General features: G+C 44.3%; 1 protein-coding gene across 1 annotated transcript in view; it reads left to right on the top strand.

The window, feature by feature from the left end:
- Positions 1-23,979, top strand: part of MGA (MAX dimerization protein MGA) — a 92,447-nt gene that overhangs the window by 48,991 nt on the left and 19,477 nt on the right. The window contains exons 15-18 of the mRNA XM_074955663.1: positions 6,414-7,046; positions 7,671-7,970; positions 8,987-10,707; positions 21,918-21,995. Coding sequence (XP_074811764.1) covers positions 6,414-7,046; positions 7,671-7,970; positions 8,987-10,707; positions 21,918-21,995 — 2,732 coding nt within the window. The remainder of the gene's footprint in view (positions 1-6,413; positions 7,047-7,670; positions 7,971-8,986; positions 10,708-21,917; positions 21,996-23,979) is intronic.

Genomic DNA, 23,979 nt, shown 5'->3' with positions numbered 1-23,979 from the left:
TACCAGCAACTCAGACCCATGTCTTGAATGGTCAGGAAGCTGAGACAAAAGATCATCTTCATGGAGGCAGCCCTCAAACTTCCTCCCCACCCCCCCAGACCTGCAGCACGAGTCACCTGGCAGATGTGAGTCTTCCCCACAGCCCTCAACATCCAAGGACTGTGGGTCGAAGAAATCAGTCGCAAACCCCTCTTGTAATTCATCAAAAAAGAGACTGGGAAGTGTAAGCCCCAAGAGGGATGTTAGGTATTTATCAATATTGTCTGCACTGAGATAATCCCAGCCTGGTACCCATAGCTCAGAAAGATCTGGAATGGCAGGTACCATTAACTTGCTTAAGGCACTGGCACAGGGTCAACGGTATCGACAAACAAAGGTAGGAGCCAGCACTCCAGTAAGAAGATGCTGCCGGTACACGCTGTACCATTGGTGCTGTCATCAATGCCCCATCCAGCACTAGCGTGGTTGGTACAGGCAAGATCCCAGATGCCCTCAGTACCACCAGTGGCACCAGGTTGGTCAGAACCACTGGAATTCCCGCACTCGAGAGACCTCTAGTATCTGATGTACCGGAGGCTCCTTTTCTTGGCACTGGGATCTCGACACCAGTTCTTCTCTGCTACCCTGCCACACACTTCCACTCTCTACTGTGGACTCAGACAGCGAGCCAGAGAAGGCCATTTCCCCCTGTTCCTCTTGTGCTCCCTATGGTGCCCACTATCAAGAGGTCTCCTGAGCACACCCACAGATGGCCCCACCACCACCACCTTGGTACACTAACCATAGGTACTACCACCGGGCTCTATTCCACCTCCCCAGTGGCTGTACTGGGATCCTTGGGTTGCATATCATCCCCACGCTTCTCGGGTTTCCAGCTTTACCCGTGAACCCCCGAGATACTCCCCCTCAGCCATGGAATCCAGAACTTCGAAATCTCTGGAGGAGATTGTGGAGGAACAGGAGGGCGGCACTGAGGAAGAGGTGACTCCGAAGACCAACATATCTTCCTCCCCACCCAGATGAGGCCATCATGCCTCCACCACTGTCCTTAGCTGATGACTTCCGGCTTTTCCAGGACTTGGCAGAAAAAATTACAGATACTTTGCAGATACCCTTGGAAGTCAAGGACACCCATTACAAACTAGTTGACACAGTACACTCATCCTCTAAAATAGCCCATCCCATTAATGAGGCTCTCCTGGACCCCGCAAAAAACATATGGCAGACCCAGCATTGGTGATGCCTACTTGTAAGTGGGCTGAAAAAAAAAAATGTCCTGGTTAGGGAGACGGAATTCCTCTTCTCCCACCAACTCCATCATCGTGGATGCTGTAAATTCTTGGGGCCGTCAACACCAAATGAGGGCCACTCCCTACGACAAGGATTGGAAACGCTTGGACTTCTTTGGGAGTAGAGCCTATTTCTAGGCCACCCTATAGTTCCAAATCGCTTATTATCAAGCCATCCTTGTCAACTATTCGAAACGTAGCAACTTTATTGATCAGCTTCCCGAGTCACAGCGTGACCAATTCAATGCTATCATCCAGGAGGGACAGCTAGTAGCCAAAACAGTGCTACAGTCTGCCCTCGATGCAGCTGATACAGTGGCCCGGTCCATCTCCACAGCAGTGGTTATGCAACATGCATCATGGTTACACCTTTTGGACTTCCCTAAAGAGGTGAAGTTGACTGTTGAAGACCTTCCCTTTGAAGGCACCAAGCGCTTTGTGGTGAAGATGGACATCTCTCTTCATATCCTTAAAGATTCTACGGCCACTCTCTGATCGTTAGGGATCTACATCCCGGACAAAAGAGAAAATTCAGTCCACAGCCCCAGCACAAACCATGCAGCTCCCAGTACACAAGTCAGTGCTATTACAGACCTCAGAAGAAGAAATCTAGGTTCCCCAGGCGTAAACCATCTAGCCCGCAGCCTTCCACATCACAACCATTCATCTCCAAACACCAGTTTTGATGTGTTGGTCAAGGCATCGAAGGACCACTTCCCCCCTCCCCCCTCCCCCCCCCCACAGCTGACCAACATTTCCTACCCATTTGGCTCGTCTTGCAATGTTCTGCAGCACCTGGGAACGTATAACATTGGATCAATGGGTCCTGGAAATTGTTCGCAATGGGTATTCCATCTACTTTATCTCCCTCCCTATTCTGCAGCACCCTACCCTGTGGCCCTTTTCAGGGACCCTTCTCATGAGAGTTAACTACAACAAGATAGATTTGTCTCCTCCAGTTAGGAGACATAGAACCAGTACCTCGGCATCTACGAGGCAAAGGTTTTTACTCTCGCTATTTTCTAATACCCAAGAGGAAGGGACGTTGGAGACCCATACTAGACCTCAGAGCACTCAACAAGTTTATCAAAGCTCAAAAATTCAAGATGGTCACTCAAGCTATGATGATTCCAGCCTTGGAACAGGGAGACTAGTTTTTGGCCCTCGACCTTCAGGAAACCTACTTCCATATCACAGTCCTTCCGTCCCACAGACTGTTCCTCAGATTTACCCTGGGACAAAACCACTAACAGTACAGAGTACCCCTCATTTGGGCTATTATCAGCTAAAGAGTATTCTCCGAGGTCCTCTCAGTAGTGGCCATGCACCTATGCTCCCAAGGGATCATGATTTGCCCTTACCTAGACAATTGTCTCCTCAGAGCCCGGTCCTTCCAAGAGGCTCACCATGTCACCAAATACACAATGGACTTGTTCACAGAACTGGGCCTACAGATCAATGGCCAGAAGTCAACCTCACTCCAGTGCAACGCCTGGAATTCATAGGCACCGACCTCAACTTGTTACAGGCCAGAGCCCTCCTGCCTCAACACAGATTCCTCTTTTTGGCCACACTTAGAGAGACCATTCAAAACAACCCACAAATTTCAGCAAGACACTGCCTACAACTTTTGTGGCATATGGCAGTGGGCACAGTGGTAATACCACATGCCAGGCTTCATATGTGATGTCTCCAGATGTGGTTTGACTCGATTTACAGACCAAATGGAGACCAACTAGACAAACCCCTGTCACTACCCACCAGGATCAAAAACTCCTTGGACTGGTACTTACCTGCAAAAATGTTTGCCAAGAGATCCCCTTTTCACAAACCTCACCCCATCCCCTGTCATTGTTTCTCACCACCAATGCATCCCTCATAGGATGAGGCGCGCATCTAAACGACCTCACAATACAAGACAAGTGGTCATCCATGAAAATATCCCTTCACATCAACCTCCTTGAGCTCAGGGTGGTCAGGAATGCCTGCGCCCATTTCCTCCTGCTGATTAAGGTATCGCACACAAGAGTCCTAATAGACAACATAGCGTTCATGTACTACATAAACCGACAAGGGGAAGCTAGATCACCCTCCCTGTGGGCAGAAGCAGTAAGAGTATGGAATTGGTGTATCTCCCGCAATGTTACATTATCAGAGGCTTACCTTCAGGGTGCACACAACTCGATGGCGGACAGTCTCAGTTGCATGTTCCCACACAACCACAAATGGGAGATAAACCCAGCAGTACTCCACAAGCTATTCAGGCGGTGGGGAACACCAACCACAGACCTGTTTGCCATTCACCTGAACAAGAAAATGTGCATGTTACCGCTTTAGAGTAGGGATAGGGCAACACTACCTGAGCGATGCTCTCCTTCCCTGGGACAGGGAACTTCTCTATGCCTTTCCTCTGTTTCCCCTGCTGTCAAAAGTGCTATTAAAAATAAAAAGAGAAGGAGCACGTCCTACTGATCACTCCCACTTGGCCAAGATCAACTTGGTGCCCTTACCTGTCACAACTCGTGACTTGCCCACTGATCTCTCTCCATGCCACTCCTAACCTCCCCTCGCAGAACGAAGGACTCACTCTACATCCCAACCTGGGGTTCTTCGCCTCAGGGCGTGGCTCCTTCATGGTTCTAGTGCATAGAGAGCTCCTGCTCGAAGGAGGTACAAGAGGCATTGCTACACAGTAGAAAGTCCTTGACATGCCGTACTTACCTGCAAAAATGGTCCAGGTTCCGGATTTGGTGTACTTCCCAAAAAATCTCCCCAACATCTGCAGCTTTTCCAAAGATCCGAGACTATGTACTGACTCCAAAAAATACCGGGACTATCTCTCAGTTCTCTTCGGGTCCACTTAGTGGCTATAGCAGCCTTCCACTGAAAAGTAGAGGGATACTCAGTGCTATCACACCCAACCACTAACCGATTGCTCTGGGGTATAGCAAACCTTTTCTCATAACCCTGACATCCCAACCCTACATGGGACCTAACCCTGGTGTTGAAAGGCCTAACTAGACCTCCTTTGGAACCCATAGCCACCTGTTCACTTACATACCTCTCAATGAAAATGGCCTTCCTGATAGCAATCCTCTCGGCTAGGAGAAGAGGAGAAATAGTGGCTCTGATGGCACATTCCCCCTATACAGTATTCTTTTGGAACAAGGTTAAGCTCAGGCCAAATACAAAATTCATCCCTAAGGTAACCTTCCAGCACCACATGAACCAGTTGATTCACCTTCCAATTTTTTACCCCAAGCCTCACTGTGACAACAGGAAGGCTATATTGCATACACTAAATGTCAGGAGAGCCTTAGCCTTTTACCAGGCTAGGACAATTATCTGGTTTGCAACATGACCTCTCCAGGTAGTATCCACGCACACTCCATGAGGTCAGTCTCCTCATCCTTTGCCTTCTTCAAGAATGTCCCTATCTCAGAAATTTGTAAAGTGGTGAGATGGGCGTCAGTCCACGCCTTCGCAGAACACTGTGATTGCTGGGGACTCCACCTCCGATGCCATCTTCGGCTCCACAGTACTGCCATTTTTTAACTGACCCAACTCCAAAGCCCCAGCCCTCCATTAGGGATATTGCTCAGGAGTCACCTACAGTGGAGCACCTGTAGGGACATTACTGGAAAAAGAAGTTACTCACCTTGTGCAGTAACGATGGTTTTTCGAGATGTGTCCCCCTATGGGTGCTCCACAACCCACCCTCCTCTCCTCTACTTCATAGTTCTTGTCTATGACTTTGCGGTAGAGAAGGAACTGAGGAGGGTTAGCCTGCCTGTGCTGGTTAACCTCGTGGCAGGGCACAAGGATAGGCGATGCATGTGTGGGCCAAATGGACACTGCTACTGAAGTTTTCCGATCAGCAGCACAGGGACGCAAGCACACCTTCAGTGGAGCACCCATAGCAACACACATCTCGAAGAACGGTCATTACTGCACAATGTGAGTAACTACTTCGTCTGAAAGACATGTGTGGCACTCTTTTATCTGAGTCAGTACTGAAATAGAACTTCAGCATGGCATGATGGGATACTGTGCTATAGGAAGTGCTATCTTTTGGGTAAGATGTGAAATCCAGGGGCCCAACAACTTGGTCATTAACAATTCCAAGAAGCTCTGGGCAACAGAAGGGGGTGTTAATTTGTGTTTCGGCAAAATTCTGATTTGTGGTTAATTGTGTTCTTCCTACCTAAATACCCCCTGCAGTGTAAACTGGATGTGCTGTTTTCTCCTTCCTGTAGTAAACTTTTGCATTGTATTTCTATGCAATTTTGAAGAGGTGGCTGCATTTCAGTGGTGGGTGAAGTAATTTTTGCATATCTAATGTATAAAAACTGTTTTGGAATCCATCTGGACTAAAGGTGCTACATACATGAAAGAGTATGATATTTTTTATTAAGAGTTAGGCTGTCACACTAGATAACCAGATTCTATTCCCCAGCTGATAAGGGTCTGGGGTGCTATGGAGACAGCATTCTGAACCCTGGAGAGCAAGGGATGGAGGGGAGGGAGCTTCTCAATAGTGACTCCCTCTGCTTGCTTGAACATTGTGTCAAAGGGGAGTCCCATCCAGTCCTCAGCTGGAAGGGTGATGATTTCAATGTGAAGGGCATGGCAAACCCTACCCCAACTTAAAAATAAGTGGCTGGCGTAACAAGTGGATGCAGTGTTAAGGGGATGGAGACCAAGAAGCAGTGAAAGGAGGAAGACCTCACAGAGAAGCTTTTATGGGAAGAGTTTAAGAATTAGGGAATCCCTTATGAGCCAATTATTTCCTGTTCCTTTTTTCATGTACTGAAATTGTAATTCTCTATTTGTAGTGTCACAATAAAGATCATAGTGTCATAGAGCCTGATTCTTTTGCATGGCTAGGAAGAAATGCAGCAGAAAGTTGTAAATCTTGAATAAAACATAAATTTTTAATAATGTAAAGCCTGTTCATGACTATAATAAAGTGAATGGCCATGTTTTGAAATGTTTCAGTTCATATACAAGGTGCTCTTTAACAACATTGGAGCCCTAATTTTTGCTAAATTGACTACTGCAGCACCTCATGCAGGGCAAAGAGGGAACCTGTTGAGATTTTGACCTGCAAGTTTTTATTTGCAGCTGCTCGACCCTCACCTGGTGGTGTGTTCACACAGTTTGTGATGAGTAAAGTTGGAGCTCTGCAGCAGAAGATTCCTGGAGTTAGCACACCCCAACCCCTGACAGGGCCACAGAAGTTCAATGTCAGGCCTACACCAGTAATGGTCGTCACTCCAGTGGTTCCCTCAAGGTCATCTCCAGTTTACTGCACTGTCTCTTCTCCCATCACTGCAGCTACCACCATCTCTCCAGTTACTTTAGAAAGTGTTACCACTGTGGCATCATCTACTGTGACCACTACCGGCCATACAAGAGCTAATGAATCTACCCACTCTCCTCCTGGCATTGCCATTACTGGTGCTCCTGGAACATCTGAAACCAGCGCCTGTACTACTGCCTCACCCACTACCCCTACAGCCACTGTGAACATAACAAAAGCAACTGGAATGACTACACCAGTAGCTACCATATCATTCCCTAAATCTGTAGTAACTACACCAACCATTAATCATCCTGTTCTTACCACCACCTCATCCCCAGTTGTGGTGACAACTGCAGTCACGTCCATGGTGACCACTCCAACCTCGTCTGTTGGTTCTGTTCCTATTATACTTTCTGGAATTAATACAAGTCCTTCACTGAATCCAAGACCAGGTAAGGTTCAGGCACTACTGGCTAATTTGTTGCTGGAAACACTGGTTGCATCAGAATTGGAATAAGTCTGCAACTGTACAGTTCCATCAGAGAGAAAATAGTGGGACGAGGCTGCTCAGTGGAATGGGGTATGGAGCCTTCACCTCTAAAGTTTCTGCTTTGAATTCAGGTCAGGCTGTTAGTAAACAGAAACTGTAGCCATGTGATTGTTCGCTGTGTAATATGAAATGAGTTGGTGGTTTCAGACTATTTCCTAGCTGATAAATGTCTTATCACAAAACCATCACTACCACAAAGGCTAAGAACTAGGCACGAAAGCAGATAATTACCCTCTCAGTCCATGATTCTTTCACATGGTTGAGGAGATTATTGACAGAGTAGAGTGGAGAAGATTGTACTGCCCTGGTCCATGCTATATGTGTTTTGTGGATAAATGGAGGATGTTGAAATTACCTCTTATAAAATAGTTTTTAAAGGGATATTGTTAGTTGAAAAATGACACTTCTGTCTGAAAACATCTTACCTACTTTTGTGACAAGTAAAGCCAAATAATGTATGTGATTGTTTCTGTCAAGGAGTATTGTGAATCATATTATGAATTCTATTTTTGTACTAACTTTTCAGAAGATGGTTCTTCTCAGACTACAACTGCAAGCACCCAAGGGCTGTCTTCTGGAACAGAGAAGCGTGTAGGACCTCGATTACTGCTGATTCCAGTGCATCAAGGTTCTCCTGCTTTACGACCCCTCCATAATATGCAGCTTGCTCAGGGGCATAGGATGATCCTGCAGCCTCTCAGGAGCCCTGGTGGGGTAAACCTATTTAGACATCCCAACGGACAGATCATCCAGCTTGTTCCACTGCATCAGCTCCGAGCTGCTGGCACCCAATCCAACATTCAGCCAGTAATGTTCCGCAATCCAGGTACAAAGTCTTTGCCATTCTTTCCTGAATCTTCAGCGTATTGTTTGCGGTAAATCTTGTAGCAGGTGAGCTTTCCTTTGTCACGTGCCCCTTTTTCCACTGAAAGTCAAAGTAATTGCATAGAACTAGTACAGGACACTAGGATTATTTGTGTTTTGAGATTTCACCACCACACTGCCAAGAAAAAAATGACCATAATGTGTCTTGCTTGTGTAGGTTGGGAAAGTAAAGTATAATCATTCAGATATGATGTGATGTTGGATAAAATATCACTTGTCTTCAACCGAAAAAATGTTGTGTCAGTACTTCCTTTACACAAAATTTAGGAATTTTGTGCGCTAGGTAAAGACTTTTTTATGTCTAGCAAAGGGTCAATGTACTATCTCAGCACTATTTTAAAGAAATTGGATTGATCACTTCGGTGAGTATAAATCTGACCATTTGCCACTAGCCAAAATTGTTTTGACAGATAATGGCTTTTTAGATTAAATGAAAAATTTTGTGAAAAATTAATTTTCATCAAATTTCAGAACTGTTCATTTTGTTTTGGTGAGGAAAATTACACTATTTTACATTTTAAAGAAGAGAAGGAGGGACAAGTAAAGAAAAAAGTGAGTGTTCCTTCCCATCACCACCAAAATGAAATGAAATATTTTAAATTTGAATTGTTTTGAAATTTTCTGACAAAATTTGTAAAGGAGAGAGAGTTCATTTATTTTGAATTGTTTTTATGAAAACTTTTTTCTCACTGGATCTAATGACCACCTTTTCAACACATTGATGAAACTTGTGCATTAACTGACAAAATATGGAAAAGAGTGTCCTTCGTGGAAATCTTATGGTAGCATGCCTCTTATGCAGCCCTAGTTGTTATATTGTAATTCTGTGGTTTAGTACTTAATTATATTATAATCCTTGGAAGAAGATCTTTCTGCTTTAATTTATATAACATCAAATACTAGAATCAGGAGGAGTGATTCTAGGAAATAGTGATTAGTGTTTCATCTCTCTCATAGGTTCTGTTGTAGGAATCCGGTTGCCTGGGCCTTCTAAGCCTCCTGAGACACCTGTATCACCTACGTCCTCCATTTCTATTCCTTCGGTTTCCCCTGTCAAAAACCCAGCAGTACAAACGGTTGGATCCAAGTCTGCACCTACAGCTAATTTGGTCACTCAAGCATCATCCATCCTTCCGTCGGTACCCAGTTTTGTGTCACAAGCAGGCACCCTGACTCTGCGGATCTCTCCTCCAGGAGCAAGCAGCGTTGCAGGTCAGACAGGCTCTGAATCTAAAATAACGTGTAGCTCAGGTGGTCAACCAGCTAATGCTGCCAGTCTCATACCCCTTCAGTCTGGCAGTTTTGCCTTGCTTCAGCTCCCAGGACAGAAGTCTGTCCCAAACTCTATTCTTCATCATGTTGCATCCCTCCAGATAAAGAAAGATTCCCAGAATGTAAGCCAAAAAGATGAGTCTAGTCCTACTAAGCAGCAAGAGCCTGAGAAGTCTTCACATTCAGAAGATGTAGAAGTCATGGAGTCAGAGGTCACAGTGTCAGATAGCAAACAAGAGGAAAATGAGTTGCCAGCAAATCAGTCAAATAGTACTGATGAGTCTGCAGCTGATGTGATCATATCTGACAGAAACTCCACTGTCTCAGAGATGGCTGAGAAGGATCCAGAGATGTTGGAGGATTACTCAGATGACATTCCCACCTTCCAGCATGATGTTTCTGCAGATGTGATATCATCAGACCACTCATACATCAGTGAGAAGCCAATCAGTGAGAAAAACAAAGCGATCACTGAAAAGAAAGGGGACTCTGTACATTCTGAAGAAGTATTGGAGGAAGTTTCAGATAACTCAGAGACTATTTCAGAATTACTAGGTCAAGCAGTAGTTGCTCCTGCAAATACTGTATATCCAGAGAGTCCCATGGAGCAGGAGGAGACTGCAATGTTAAAGAGCCATGTGGAGGAGTACACGAGCATTGTACAAGCAGAGAGTCCAGATACTGAACAGGAGGGAAATGCAGAGCCACAGAAAAAGGGGGAAGAGAAGGGGAATGCTGCACAGTCACAGAGTCCACAGGAAAAGCAAGAGATTTATGCACAGCTGGAAAGCAAAGACAAGCAGCAGGAAGGGACTCAACCACTTCAGAACCAAAAAGAGCACCAGGACAGCAGTGCTCAGCCAGAGGTCAAAAGGAAGGAATGTGAGGACTCTATAGAGACCGAGAATATAATGGAGGAACGGGAAAATAAATCAGAGATCATTTATACAAAGGAACATGATAATAATTCAGGGGAGATGCCTGTGGAAAGTACAGATGAGTGTAAAAGAAATCTAGATGTCCAGGAAAAACTTAACTCTCCTAACCAAGAACAAGGCACCACTGGTTTTCAGAAAGCAAGTGAAAATGCTAAGGATAACTCAATTCATGTCAATAGTTCTTGGAACACAATATCTAGTAAGACAACTGATTTAGACAACAAAAGTAACACTGAGAGAGAGAACAAAGTTGAGAAATCTGTTAAAGGTTATATCCTGACCCCAGAACAGAGATCACAAGAACCCAAACACCACAAAAAGGGTTATACTCCTACTGTTGATATTACCATTGATGATGTGGAAGAGGAGGAGGAAGATGATGATGAAAAAACTGATGATTCTGCTGATGAGATGCTGGATGGAGCTTCTGATTTCCAGAGTGAAGAGGAAGTGGATGTGGAAAAATTGGTGAGTACATATCTCTTTTTAAAACTAAAAATCCTCCGATTTTTGAAAGATAACTTAAAAAATCAACAAACTAATCGTGTGTCCAGACACAATAGGCGCATAGAAGGCTCACTGGTAGTTAATGCACTGGGCTTCTGTTACTTCAGAAGACCTGGATACGGGTCTCAAGTGAATATATTTTTGGTTTCATTCTAGTTATACAAACTCCAGACACAACTTGGCACTATTAGTCACGTTTCTTCTGTTTGAGAAATTCACAAGACTGGAAATAGAGTTGTCTGTTTCACAGATAAGGATTGAGATGAATTGGCAGAGCTCTAGTATGAATATTGCTCATTGGTAGGACCCTACCAAATTCACAGTCCATTTTGATCAATTTCATGGCCAGAGGATTTTAAAATTGGTCAATTTAGCATTTTCATATGTTTACAGCTGAAATGTCAGTGTTGTAATTGTGGGGGTCCTGACCCAAAAGGAGGTCATGGGGGGGGTCACAAAGCTTATGTAGGGGGGGTCACGGGATTGCCACCGTCTTTCTGTGCTGCATTGAGCCGGGCTCTGAAGGCAGCAGCCACGGCACTTCCTGCAGCCAGGGGAGATTCCCAGAGGTGGAGGTGGGTCTGATCTCCCCTGTGCTGCTGGGAGCCTTCAGAGCTGGCAGCAGCCACGGAGCTTCCTGCAGCTGCGGAGAGGTACCCGAAGGTGGGTCTGATCTCTCTCTCTTCTCTCCCCCCCCCCCCCCCCAGAGTGGCCTTGCAGAGGAAGAGGAAGTCCTGTCCCTCCCTAGCCCAGCAGACTAGCAGCTGGAGCCTGGTGAATGGTGGGCACTCCCAGCCCTGTTCCCACTCTCCAATAGCTAGATTTCAGTGGTGTCCCTAGGGGAGGTCTTACTCCTCCTCTTCATCACCGGGGCATATGTTCTCACCATCTTAGCAGATATACTCTCCTCTATTATCTGTGATCAATGTCATGGAGAGGCCTGCCAGCCCTCCCTACACAATCTGACCACCATTCTTACAGCAACAGCATTGGACTAGTCAATATCATGCTAGCCAGCTAGCTTGCTAAGGCATGTCAATGTGGCCACATGTTGGGCTTACTGGGTCTGTAATCTCATGCTGCTAGGAGCAGGTCTCCCATTTAAGAAAGAGATCACTTTCCCCATCAGCTTCTGTGGTCAGATCACCTATGCTAGACAGGGAGGACCACCAGGAAGAACCAGACATGGGGGCTGAGCCACACCAGCATTCTACTTCACCACCAAAGGAACTCTCGTTGTTGGCTGATGAAGCTGTGTCCTTGGCACCAATACTGGCACCGGGTGACTACTAGTCATTCTGGAAGCTCCTTATGAGAAAAGCAGAAACTCTAGTAATATCTGAGAAATGTCATAAGTTGATCAATATTTTGACAATTGTTGGTCTGTCTAGAATCACTTTTCCCATAAATCAGGGACTGCTTGGACTCAGTTAAAGCCTCCTGGCAGACATCAGCCACTATACCACCTATGGTAAAACGAGTAGAAAAATGGTACCCTTGAACTAGCTTTGAGTTCTTTGCTCAACCCAAGACTGGGCTCCTTGGTTGTGTTGGTAGTACAGGAAAAATCTAAATTGAACAAGAGTACCTCTAAAGACAGGAAACCCAAAAGACTCAACCTATTTGGAAGGAAATCTTATTTCTGTGTTTCCCTACAACTGTGAGAGGCAAATTGCCCGGTCCTACTGGCCAAGTATGACTCTTTAACCTGGGACAGGGTGACATCTTTTTAATTGAAGCTCGCACATGACAACAGGGAGGAGCTCAGAGAAATAGTTAAGGGTGGTAAGTTTATGCTCAAGATGATCTTACAGACAGCAGTGGTTGCCTTTGACGCTGCAGCCAGATCCATGGCCCACAGCCGTAAACATGCACAGAGTATTGTCTCCAAGCATTGGTCATACATAGGGAGTTGATCAAGGACCTGCACTTCTTAATTGAGGAAGTGAACGGACAGCACTGTGCTCCTTAAAAGAATCTGAAGCCACCCCATGCTCCCTAAAGTTTTACAAGCCAGGCTTGTACCACAAGCTGTATCATCCTTAATCCCAGTCAAAACAAGAGACATCATCCTACCATTCCAGGCAGCCTGAGTATCACGTCAAGCTACAGCAGGGGTCGCCAGCCTTCCTCTTGGACAGCAATACATACAAACCACTCCCGTGACAAGTCGACAAATTTTACAGGACTGTCACAAGCCACATAAAATTCAATCCAAAGAGCATGACCTTCGAAAGCTGCTTCACCCTGTTCCACTTGGTTCCATCTGCCATAACATTGGACAGATGAATGAGATTATCTGGAGATAATCACCCAGGGCTACCCCATCCAGTTCCACTCTTTACCCCAGTGGTTCTCAAACCTTTGTACTGGTGACCCCTTTTGCATAGAAAGCCTCTGAGTGCGATCCCTCCTTATAAATTAAAAACACTTTTTATATATTTAACACCATTATAAATGCTGGAGGCGAAGCGGGGTTTGGGGTGGAGGCTGACAGCTCGTGACCCTCCATGTAAGAACCTTATGACCCGCTGAGGGGTCCCGACCCCCAGTTTGAGAACCCCCTGCTTTTCCCCCTATCCACCTCCCCTCTCCATCCCCCTTCAGGGACCCTTCTGACAAGATCATCTTGCAAAACTAACTTTATTGCTTCATCTAGTAACCATAGAAGAGTTGCCATCAGACATCAGGGGAAGGTGCTTCTGTTCCCAGTATTTCCACATTCCAAAGAAACAAAAGGGTCTTCATCCTATCTGAAGAAGTTTCAACAAATACACACTCCATCTCAGTTTTAGATTACTAACATTTTGCCCCCATCATTCAATTTCTCTAAGTTTGTGGCTCTTACTTAAAGGAAGCATGCTTTTGTATAGCTATTCATCCAGCCCTGAGGAGGTACCTAAGATTCATGATGGGGCCCACTCATTACCAGTACAGGGTTCTATGCTTCGGTCTCTCCCTGGTACTGAAGGTGTTTACAAAATGCCTGACACTAATGGCAGCACATTTAAGGAGAAAAGGAATCTACATCTATCTGTACATGGATGACTGGCTAATGAGATGCAGGTCCCCGCAGCAGAGTGCATCCTCTCCCTGTTCTCCCAACAAGGATTTCTAGTGAATTACAAGAAATAGTCTAACATCATTGCAGAAGATAGAGTTCCTAGGACTCCTGGTTGGCGAGAGCCTACCTGCCAGAGGACAGGTTCTGGTCCCTTCAGTTGATAGTAGAGGACCTAAACTCAAGCGCAACAACTGTGTGCGCACGTCTGGGACTACGCATATGTTGGTATGCACACACTTGATGCTGCTTGCTAGATTTCACCTATGGCTCTATCTTTTCACATCCCACAGGATCCCGGTTACTCAAGGGTTTCCTGTATACTTACCTACCTCTCGGAGATCTGACCCCTTCTTGGGATCAGCATCATCCTCTTGAAATTCATGGAGCTTCTGACTGTTCGATACATCACTTTAGATGGTTACGATGGTTTTCCTGGTAGCTGTCTCCTCAGCACAGAATATCAGTGAGCTCCAAGACCTTATGGCCAGACCTCCTCGTGCATATTTTCATAGGAATAAGGTAGTCCTGAGATCACACCCTGAGTTCGACCTTGTGCATATTTTCATAGGCATAAGGTAGTCCTGAGACCATACCCTGAGTTCGACCTTAAAATGGTCTCACAGTTATGCCTAAATCCAGTCAATCAAACCCACCCATGACATTCTTGAAACAACACTCAGTGCTGAGAGAGAAGAAGCTATCTAGTGTGGACATTTCCAGAGTCTTGCTCTGTTATTGTTTGACTGATAAAATAGGAGCTGATGCTCCTCCTTCCCACTAACCGGAGTGGATACTGCCTGTCAGTCATTTAGAGGGAGACACCCCCCAAACATATTGGAGAAAGAAAGAGCAGTTACTTACCCTACAGTAACTAGTTCTTTGAGATGATGTCCACAATCCACCCATCATCCTTGCTTTTTGGAGTCCTCTGCTAACATGCATCTTAAATTGTGAAGGAACTGAAGGAGGGTCAGACGCCCTGTGCTTTGTGCCATTGCATGGGAGCACAGTGAGGCAGAAGGTACATGTACAGTCCCAGACACTACTATACAAAATACTCCACTCTTGTGCGCATGAGGTGCTAATGTCTCTCAGTGGAATCCATACTAATGACAGCATCTCAAAGAAGCACAGTTACAATAGCTGTTCTTTTTGCTGTTGGCATGGATGGGCTGCCAGGAGCAGGGGGATCCACATTATTAGAGTGTGCTTAGTAAAAGGTTTGAAGTGTTTGGGAGAGTTGGGGGGAGTATTAATGCTTCCCTAACTTCCTCACCACCTTTCCTTGCAGTTCTGAGCTTCTCTTCTGGTCCTTGCACTCCCTTTCCCCCCACATATCCTGCCTTTCAAGTTCCTAGGCCTCTTGGGGGGCGGGGATCCCCTGGGGAGGATGGCATTAGGAGTGTCTTCAACAAGCTCTTTTGAGCCCTTGACAAGCCTCACCAAAGGATTGATATGCTTATCCAGATGGAACCCTTCTCTTGTGCAACTCCTAATGCTCACAGGTAATAAACTCCCCTCCTGAAGTCTTTAGGAGGTGTGCATTAGTGAGGCCTCCTTTCTGCAGAGGTCAGGAAAAAGGGAGGGAAGGCCTCCCATCCCCAAGCTTCCTTTGCTGCCTAGTTCTCTGGTACAACTATTATTTTTCTTTTAAGGAAAGTTTCATACACAATGTATTGAAGGGAAGTTAAGGTTGCAGGCATATCCACATGGGTGGTTTGCAGGAATATTACCTTTCAAGAATGTTAATAAACCTCAGACACTGGAAATCTATGAAATGCAGAGTTAAAGTTGCACTTCATGAACAAGGTACCCAAAGTACCTTAACTGTACTCCTATAGCAACATCTTGGGAAAAAAAATCATATAAACATACTACCTTATCTGTCCGTAATGAAGACCTTTCATTTTTATCAGAGGCCACAAAAACTAGAATCCCAGTTTAATTGCATAGTTGTTGGATCAGGGTGTATTTGATTTAAATTACTAGTCAGGAAAACTCTATTTAATCATGGATTTCTACATAAAAGTGCATTCCTGTTGCTTGTTATAACCTTAATACATATTCTTCACAGCTCAGTGATAGATGTAGATTTCATTTTTAGAAGGTACACACAATACATTTTTAAGTGATTATTTTGAAAACTTTTCAGATTAGTTTTACAGCTATATCAGAAAATTAATGATTTGTTGGTTATTTCATTCACCAAAGGTAATTGAAGCAGTTCACCTCCCAAAGACTTCATAAATATCTATCTCCAATTCAACAGGTTAATCATTAATATTTGGAGGATTTTCTTGCCATGCTGTATTAGGAGGAGAACGTCACCAGACAGATATCTAAATTGCTTTATTTAACTAAAACAACGTTATGTATTCTGGATTTTTTTTCTTCAACAGCAAACATATAATATTTTAACAAAACAAGCATATGAATTTTTGAATTTAAACATTCAAGTTTTTTAAAAATCAGGTTTGGTTTTGTTAAAATTGTTTTTAACTAAAATAGTTACATTTAATTTTTTTATTTTTTTATTTTTAATATTTCATCGACCAGGTCAGCCAGGTCAACATGAGAAGCTTAAAATATTGGCTTCTGCAGCTAATAGTCATCGTCACCTTCATTTTCCTGTCTGTTCATAATCTGGAAAAGAAAGTACAAGCGTTCCTACTTTTTCAGGTCCCAAACGATTTCTCAATTTGGAATGAATTAGTCCAAAGAGATAATATATTTCTACACCGGCAGAAGAAGCTACTGCTGTTAAAAGTGAGATTATCACTTCAAAAGTCTCTGACGACAAGTGCTTAAGTGACTTCCACCACTTCACTGGTGTGACTTTCTTTAAAATATCATCATCAAACATATATTTCTTGAATGGTTCACCCTTAGCTCTGAAATTTATTATACTTGGCATTATGGAGGGATGATTGCTGGATGTCCATGTCATAGCCAGCTCCTCTTCTTCAGCAGTTAAGGTTTGACCCGGTACCGAGTACTGAGAATATTTTCAAGAAAATAAGCTGGAGATAGTGCTTGTCCCATTCTTTTTTTTAATGCTTGTAATTTAACTCTGTCATTGCATATTTCTCTTTTTAAGATCTCTCTCAGTTCCTTCCAAATTTCAACAGCATTAGCACTAAAACAGCTATTTCCCTGCATTGTGTTCAAGGCTACATAAATAGGCTTCAGTGTACTCAGCATGTGTTCAACATTTCTCTTAAGCCCAGTGTTGAGAACTTTGGGTGTGACAGTGCCATCTATTTTTTTCACAATTTTGTTCACAAACTGTCGTCAGATTAGGCCAGTTCTTGATCTGGTGCTCAACACAGTCCACTACTGAGTTCCATCACACGTCTTGTGGGAGAGTTAGCTTGTTTCCTCCCACTTTTTTCAGAGCAGCTGCTGCAAAGTGGTTGTTACGGAAGTATTTTGCAATTTCAACAACATTAGCCTTTATTTCTGGAACACTTAAGTCTTTGGCTAGGAGGTGCATCAAATGAGCACTGCAACCGTATGTTGTTAGCTTGGGACTCTCTTCTAAATAATTTCTTCTCATCTTGGATACATTTGCAGCATTGTCTGTGACCAAGCTACATACTACACATTTGAATTTTTTTCACAGTTATAGCTTTTACTGCTACTTCTTGTGAGTATTCTGCTGTGTGTGCATTTCCTGATGTATCAATTGTTTCTGTAAGGAAGACATTCCCGTCTTCTGTTGTCACACAAGCACATACAACAGGATTATTGTGGACATTGCACCACCCATCAAGACTCAGGTTAACAATTTCACCCTCCAGACCAGGGGTCGGCAACCTGCGGCACGTGCCAAAGGTGGCATGTGAGCTGATTTTTAGTGGCACTCTGCTGCCAGCCGGGGTTCCGGCCACCAGCCCCACTCAGCCCGCTGCCGGCCTGGATGGACGGAACCCAGGGCCAGCATCGGGCTGAGCACGGCCGGTAGCCGGGACTCCGGCTGGCAGGCGGGCTGAGCGGCTCAGTCCGCTGTCGGTCTGGTTTCCGTCTGCTGCCCTCGCTGCTGGTCTGGGGTTCTGTCCACTGGCCCCTGCCAGCCAGGGTCCCCACCGCCGGCCCCGCTCAGCCTGCTGCCAGTCTGGGGTTCCGGCCGTCGGCCCCTGGCACACGAAACCTTAAATTACAGTAAATAAATGTAGACTTGGCACACCACTTCTCAAAGGTTGCCGACCCCTGCTTTAGACCTTTTGCACACTGTTCAATTTCTCTTTCATACACTTTATCCAGCAATTTGCATGCGACATCTGCTCTGTTGGGTGGACTGTATCCTGGTCTTAATGACTAAACCATGTTCTCAATCATACGGAAAGGAGAGTTTGTTGCATAAACAAACGGGGCAATTTTTTCATCAATTACCTCTTTTTGTAATCTTCTGGTTCTTATCACAAACTTATCTATGTTTCTGGATGGAGATTTTTTTTCTTTTCTTTTTTGCTACAGGTGATATACTGTGGCTATGTGACAGAAACACTATCACTGGCAGATAACTCTGAAAATATAGAAAATAATGGTGATCTTGAAGGTGGATAGTCTTCAGAATCCTGTATGTTGAGGATGGATTCTCCTAAACAAAATAAGTCAATGTAATTATTTAATTATTATTACCATACTGTTCATTTAGTGTTACTCATTGCTTTCATTGATGCTCAGTACTACTTTAAAGGTGAAATTGTAGAAGGAAGATCTGCCTATTACCTCTATTTATTTTTTATCACAACTGCATCTAAAATGATAGTACCATAGAGTAACAACTATATTTTTTGCTCAAACATGAGAATTCAAGAATAGTCCAGAAGGAAGATAGGCAGTCCTTAAGAAAGAAGTATGAAATAAAAAAGTTTACCAACCTGAAGATCCTGCATGTTCAGACATGTTCCTTTCATCATCTTCAACGCAGCTTCCTCCTGAGAAGGAACACTTCTCATGATGTTGTTTCATTCGGGCAACCAAGCCTTGTTTGAGAACTGCAAAACTAAGCATCTCTGATGGTCTCTTCTAGACTGAGCACTGAGTCCCATTGGGTAGATAGAAAGATTAACCTAAATAATCTATACAGAAGTCCTTGGAACCCCATAAAATTGGGTCCCTAATCCATGAACTATTGGAACTCATTTTCAACTTTTCTTAAACATTACATGAATATATTGTCTCATACTATAGAATTAGAATTTACAATCCCTATTCCATGATGAGATATCTTTGAGCTATAATGTATCTTAATTAAAACTGTCTTCAGATAGGGTTTTTTTTCCCCTCAAAAAGCTTATCAAAAAAATCCAATTTAAATTTAAAAAAAAAAATTGGATTTATTTGATTTTTATCCACCCTGGTTGGACTGCTTTATGGCTAGGGCCCTACCAAATTCACCGGCCCATTTTGGTCAATTTCATGGTCATAGGATTTTAAAAATCGTAAATTTCATGATTTCAGCTATTTAAATCTGAAATGTTATGGTGTTGTAATTGTAGGGGTCCTGACCAAAAATGAGTTGGGGGGGGAAAGGGGGTTTGCAAGGTTATTGTAGCGGGGTTGTGGTACTGCTACCCATACTTTTATGCTGATGCTGCTGCAGTGGCATTGCCTTCAGAGCTGGGCAGCGGGAGAGTGGCAGCTGCTGGCCAGAATCCCAGCTGTGAAGGCAGAGCCGCCACCAGCAGCAGCGCAGAAGTAAGGATGGCATGGTATGGTATTGTCACCCTTACTTCTGTGCTGCTGCCTGCAGAGCTGGTCCCTCAGTCAGCAACTGCCACAATCCAGCTACCCAGCATTGAAGACAGCAGTGCAGAAGTAAGGATGGCATGGTATGGTATTGCCACCTTTATTTCTGCACTGCTGCTGGCAGGACACTGCCTTCAGAGCTGAGCACCCGGCCAACAGCTACTGTTCTCCACCAGGTCAGCTCTGAAGGCAGCGCAGAAGTAAGGGTGGCAACACCACGACCCCCTTAAAATAACTTTGTGGCCTCCCTGCAACTCCCATGTGGGTCAGGACCCCCAATTTGAGAAACTCTGGTCTCCCCCGTGAAATCTGTGCTTTTATCCTATACAGATTTCATGGGGGAAAGACCAGATTGCACAGTCTGTGACAAGTTTTTCATGGCCACGAATTTGGTAAGGCCCTATTTATGGCCATGCACACACACGTTACAAATTCTTGATTATACAAATAGCATACTGAAAGCATTCATTTCCCACTATTCAATAAAAGCCCAGTCCTGCCAGATGCTGAGTGTCCCGCTCCTCATGGAAAGATGCTTAGGACTTCATAGAATAGGGCCATATTATTTCATGTAGCATCCAGTCATCAACACAGAACTAGTGTGTTTCCATATATAAACTTCATACGCTCAGATCAAGCTGTCAGAACACGTACATGAAAAGAGCAAAAGTTATGTGGTTATAGATAATCACACATGGTAGGGGAGAATCAGTGTATGAAACCAATGATAGAACCAGTGTGTTACATAGTGCATGTTTTTGCAGAGACAGATATTGCTAAGATGGTAATGAAGGGTAGAATTAAAGTAGTTTAATTCTTTTTAACTTTATTGAAAAGTAGCATGCAGTCAGCCAACTGATATGTGTCTGCACTCTTCACTCACCTTCATGTTTTATTGGTGGTGGGTTTTTTGTGAGATAGGAGGCTCCAATGTTTTGGATACTTGCTATAACTTTCACTGTGTCTGTGGGGGAAAAAAGCAGAACATAATCAGGGTGTTCTGTTTATTACTCTGTTCCAACTTGAAAAACTTCAGTCTATGGCTACACTTTCTTTTTGTTCTTAGTTCTTAGACTGAGTGTATTTGTTTTTTAAAATTCTAAAGTGAGAGGCCAAAGCAGATAAAACTGGGCTGTTTCTCTCTCTCTTTCCTTCTCCATACTCTCTCAAGTGCTCTTCCTCAACAATCTAACCCCTCTCTCTACTCTTTTTTTTTTACTGTCTCCCTCTCAAATGAGAGAGCTCTCTTGTACTCCTTCCCTATCTCCACCATCAGAAACCTCAGCAGTCAGTGACTGTCAGGGTGCTCCTGTTCTGTTTCTCCTAGTGTGGAGCAGCTTTTGGGCTTCATGCCAGGGCATCTCTATTCAGCCTCTTCTCCATGTGACTCAGGTAGGAGGATGTAGCAGCAAAATAAGGAGGGCAGAAAATGGGATGAGGGATGGAGGTTCCCCTGGTGATGGTGCTGTTGCATGCTGTGACTAACTAAACCCAAGAATTCCTATCTGACTGTACTTCCTAGTAGCCACAGAGACTTGTTCTTCTCTGATATAGTACCCCAGACACTCTTTTTTTTTTTTTTTTTTTTTTTCTTTTCTTCCCCCCCTCCCCTCTTCGGGGAAGCTGGTCGGTCCTGGAGGTTTAAAACACATCAGAACTGGCCAGTGTTCAGCCTGTTAAACCTGTTTTGTATTCGTTTCCCATCTTAATTTCATGATTCTTTACTGTAACCATTAATCTCTGCCAAGGTGCATTAATCAGATGATTTTTGAAAAACAGTTCAGTACATAAGGTAAACTTTCATTATCTGTCACTGCATTAATATCTGTTAAGACTATCATTAGATTGGATTCAGATGTCTTGAACCATTCTGGCTATCCTTAATCAAACTGCAAGTTGAGATTTTCTTGCACCACATTCTGTAAGATAGTATCCCTGCTACAAAGGTTAAGTTTCTTGTTCTGGTTTTCTGGATCCTCGCATCCCTTTTTGAAGACATTTCCTTGCAGCATAACAGTTGTGCCTAAATACATCCTTGCTGCTTGCTTTGGAGAACCCACCTGTCTCCTTGGCATCTAGAATCACAATGATGTTCATTCTGTAGAAATTGGGAAAGCTGTAGAAAATTCACCAGACATGTCAGGAGAAGGGATGAGGGAGTAGAGTGCCATCTATAGCATTAATTGCAGCTCCATTATGGGAAATAAGTTTTTTTTTCTTCCCTGACTTGTTTATACCTAGATTATTTTGGACCTTTTGTTTCATGTGCAAAAAATATCAGTTCACTACCAGTGTGTCTTTTAATAACTGTGTATGTTAAATAGGGTTAGTTTTCTTTTTTTCTTTTCTGCAGCCCAGGGTCTCCCACAGTTCTGTTCCAGATGGGCTGTACCTCCTCTCTGAAGATACCATAGGTGGTTCAGCATTGTTGGTAAGCTATGGCACTTAGCAATATCTTCTTGTGAAGCCCATCAGAAATTCTTTATCTGGCAAGTGGACCGAGTTGGTGGTTCAGTATCTCTTAACCCCATTTTTTTAACTTTGATTTTTATTCATTTTTCACACAGTAGTGAGTTCATTTCAATTTAAATCACCTCTCCCTAGTTGGGGAATCACTGGAGCATTGAGGCTGTAGCTTTCTGGGTCCTCCCAGTTGAGTACTTCTACAAAGGTCTCTTGCGGGCCCCACCACAGCATCAGAGAAACCCTGCAAGTATTGAGCCAAGTCTAAGGGGTGATTACAGCTTTTCAAGGGTGTCAGAGGCTGCTACCAGCCAGCCCTTGCTCTGCCAGGGCACAGGGCTTTGACACTGTGACTCATCTGGAGATTAGCTCTCGACCAGTTAGGTGTCTCCTCCTTCAGTTTCTCGCCCCATTGTCTCGCACTCTGTCTCTTTGGAGTCAGGTTATTCCCTCTTCATGGCTTGAGGTGCTCCTTCTTCGCAGCATGGCCCTCTCACCAGGCCAGTGTAGTTTTCTCCGTCCAGGATATCAAAGTCCCACTGGATTAATTGTCTCAAGCAGCCTTCTGAGCCACTGCCCAAACTGTGCCACTTCCCCAGAGGTTGATGGGGAACCCGGGTCTGTGGGTTCCAGCCCAGGGGGACCCTATCTGTAGTAACCATAGTCTACCCAATGTCAGACCATGTTACTGTTTCCCTGGGCTCCTTCCTGCTTTCTTCCCTATTATCTGGCCTCCCTCTGGGTTACCACTGAAACTTCCTCTGCTCCCTGCAGCTCCTTCACCCTGGTTCTTGCCAGTCTGTATTCCCAGGCAGGATCCAGGGTTTACTCCACCCTAGAACTCCTCCTTGTCTCTTGCCACCTCCCCTCCTCTCTACGGAGTGACTGCAGAGTTCCTTCCTGCAGCCCCTGTTGCTCTGTTTCCTGGTACTAAGTCAGCTTGCCCCTGCCCAGCTGGGCTGCTTCATCCATTAGGCCTTATCAGCCCTGACTGTCCTCCAGGTGCAGCCTTTCATGGGGTTAATTGGCCCTTTTTAACCTACTTAGGCCTTTTATGAGTTGGATACCCCATCACGATCTTGTTAGGTTCATTACATGTTTAGGACCCCAAAATTGCTGCAGGTAAGACATTAAAATAGTTTGCTTGTTGGCATACTAGGCATTGAGGACATAATCCCAGAGAGAATCCAGGCTCCCTCTACAAGGTTCCTAACTGAGAAAATGTGCAGAGCATCATCTTGGTCTTAATAGAATACATTTATCAAACTCTACAAAGTATGTCTCTGGTCTTCTGTGGAGGGCATCCATTGGTAGGAGGGTGTTGCATATTGTGATCTCCCGTTCAGACACATTTTTGTACTGGAGGGGAGATACGGGGGTTCTGTTTCTTCTGGTTGTTGTTTTTTTCCCTTCTTTCCTCCCTACTCCATAGTTTAACTGCTTGGTGCTTCCCATGTGTCTCACAATTGTGGGATAAGCTGGGCTGCAGAAGGGGGGAAAAATTGTTAATACCTTCCTTTCTACCCTAAATGTCTCCTACAGTTCTATCCTCCTTGATCAGTAATGTTCCATTGGGAGTTTTTTATTCAGCTTTGAGACAACACTTGTGGTGGGACTGCATGAGGGGGCATGTCCAAGTACCATAGCCTAGAAATAGTGCTGAACAGCCTCCGGTGTCTGCAGAAAGGAGGCAAAACCCATGCATCACAGAACTGTGGGAGATGCTGCTAGTAGAAGGAAAATTATCAGCTAAGAAATTCTTTTTTTTTTCCTTTTATAAATTGAATCACTTTTTAAATCTACATAATCTGAGGTTTCACTGACATAAATTCTATGATTGACAATTGGAAGTACTGCACTGCAAGCATCAAGGGGTAGTGTAATTAATAAATGATGGTGTGGTTGCTTTGTGCTGCAGCATCTCAAGTTTGCTGATTAATGCGTAGTTTAGC

This window comes from Natator depressus, chromosome 6 (assembly GCF_965152275.1).
Source record: "Natator depressus isolate rNatDep1 chromosome 6, rNatDep2.hap1, whole genome shotgun sequence".
Classification (NCBI taxonomy): domain Eukaryota; kingdom Metazoa; phylum Chordata; order Testudines; family Cheloniidae; genus Natator; species Natator depressus.
This window is presented reverse-complemented; position numbering and strand designations above follow the sequence as displayed.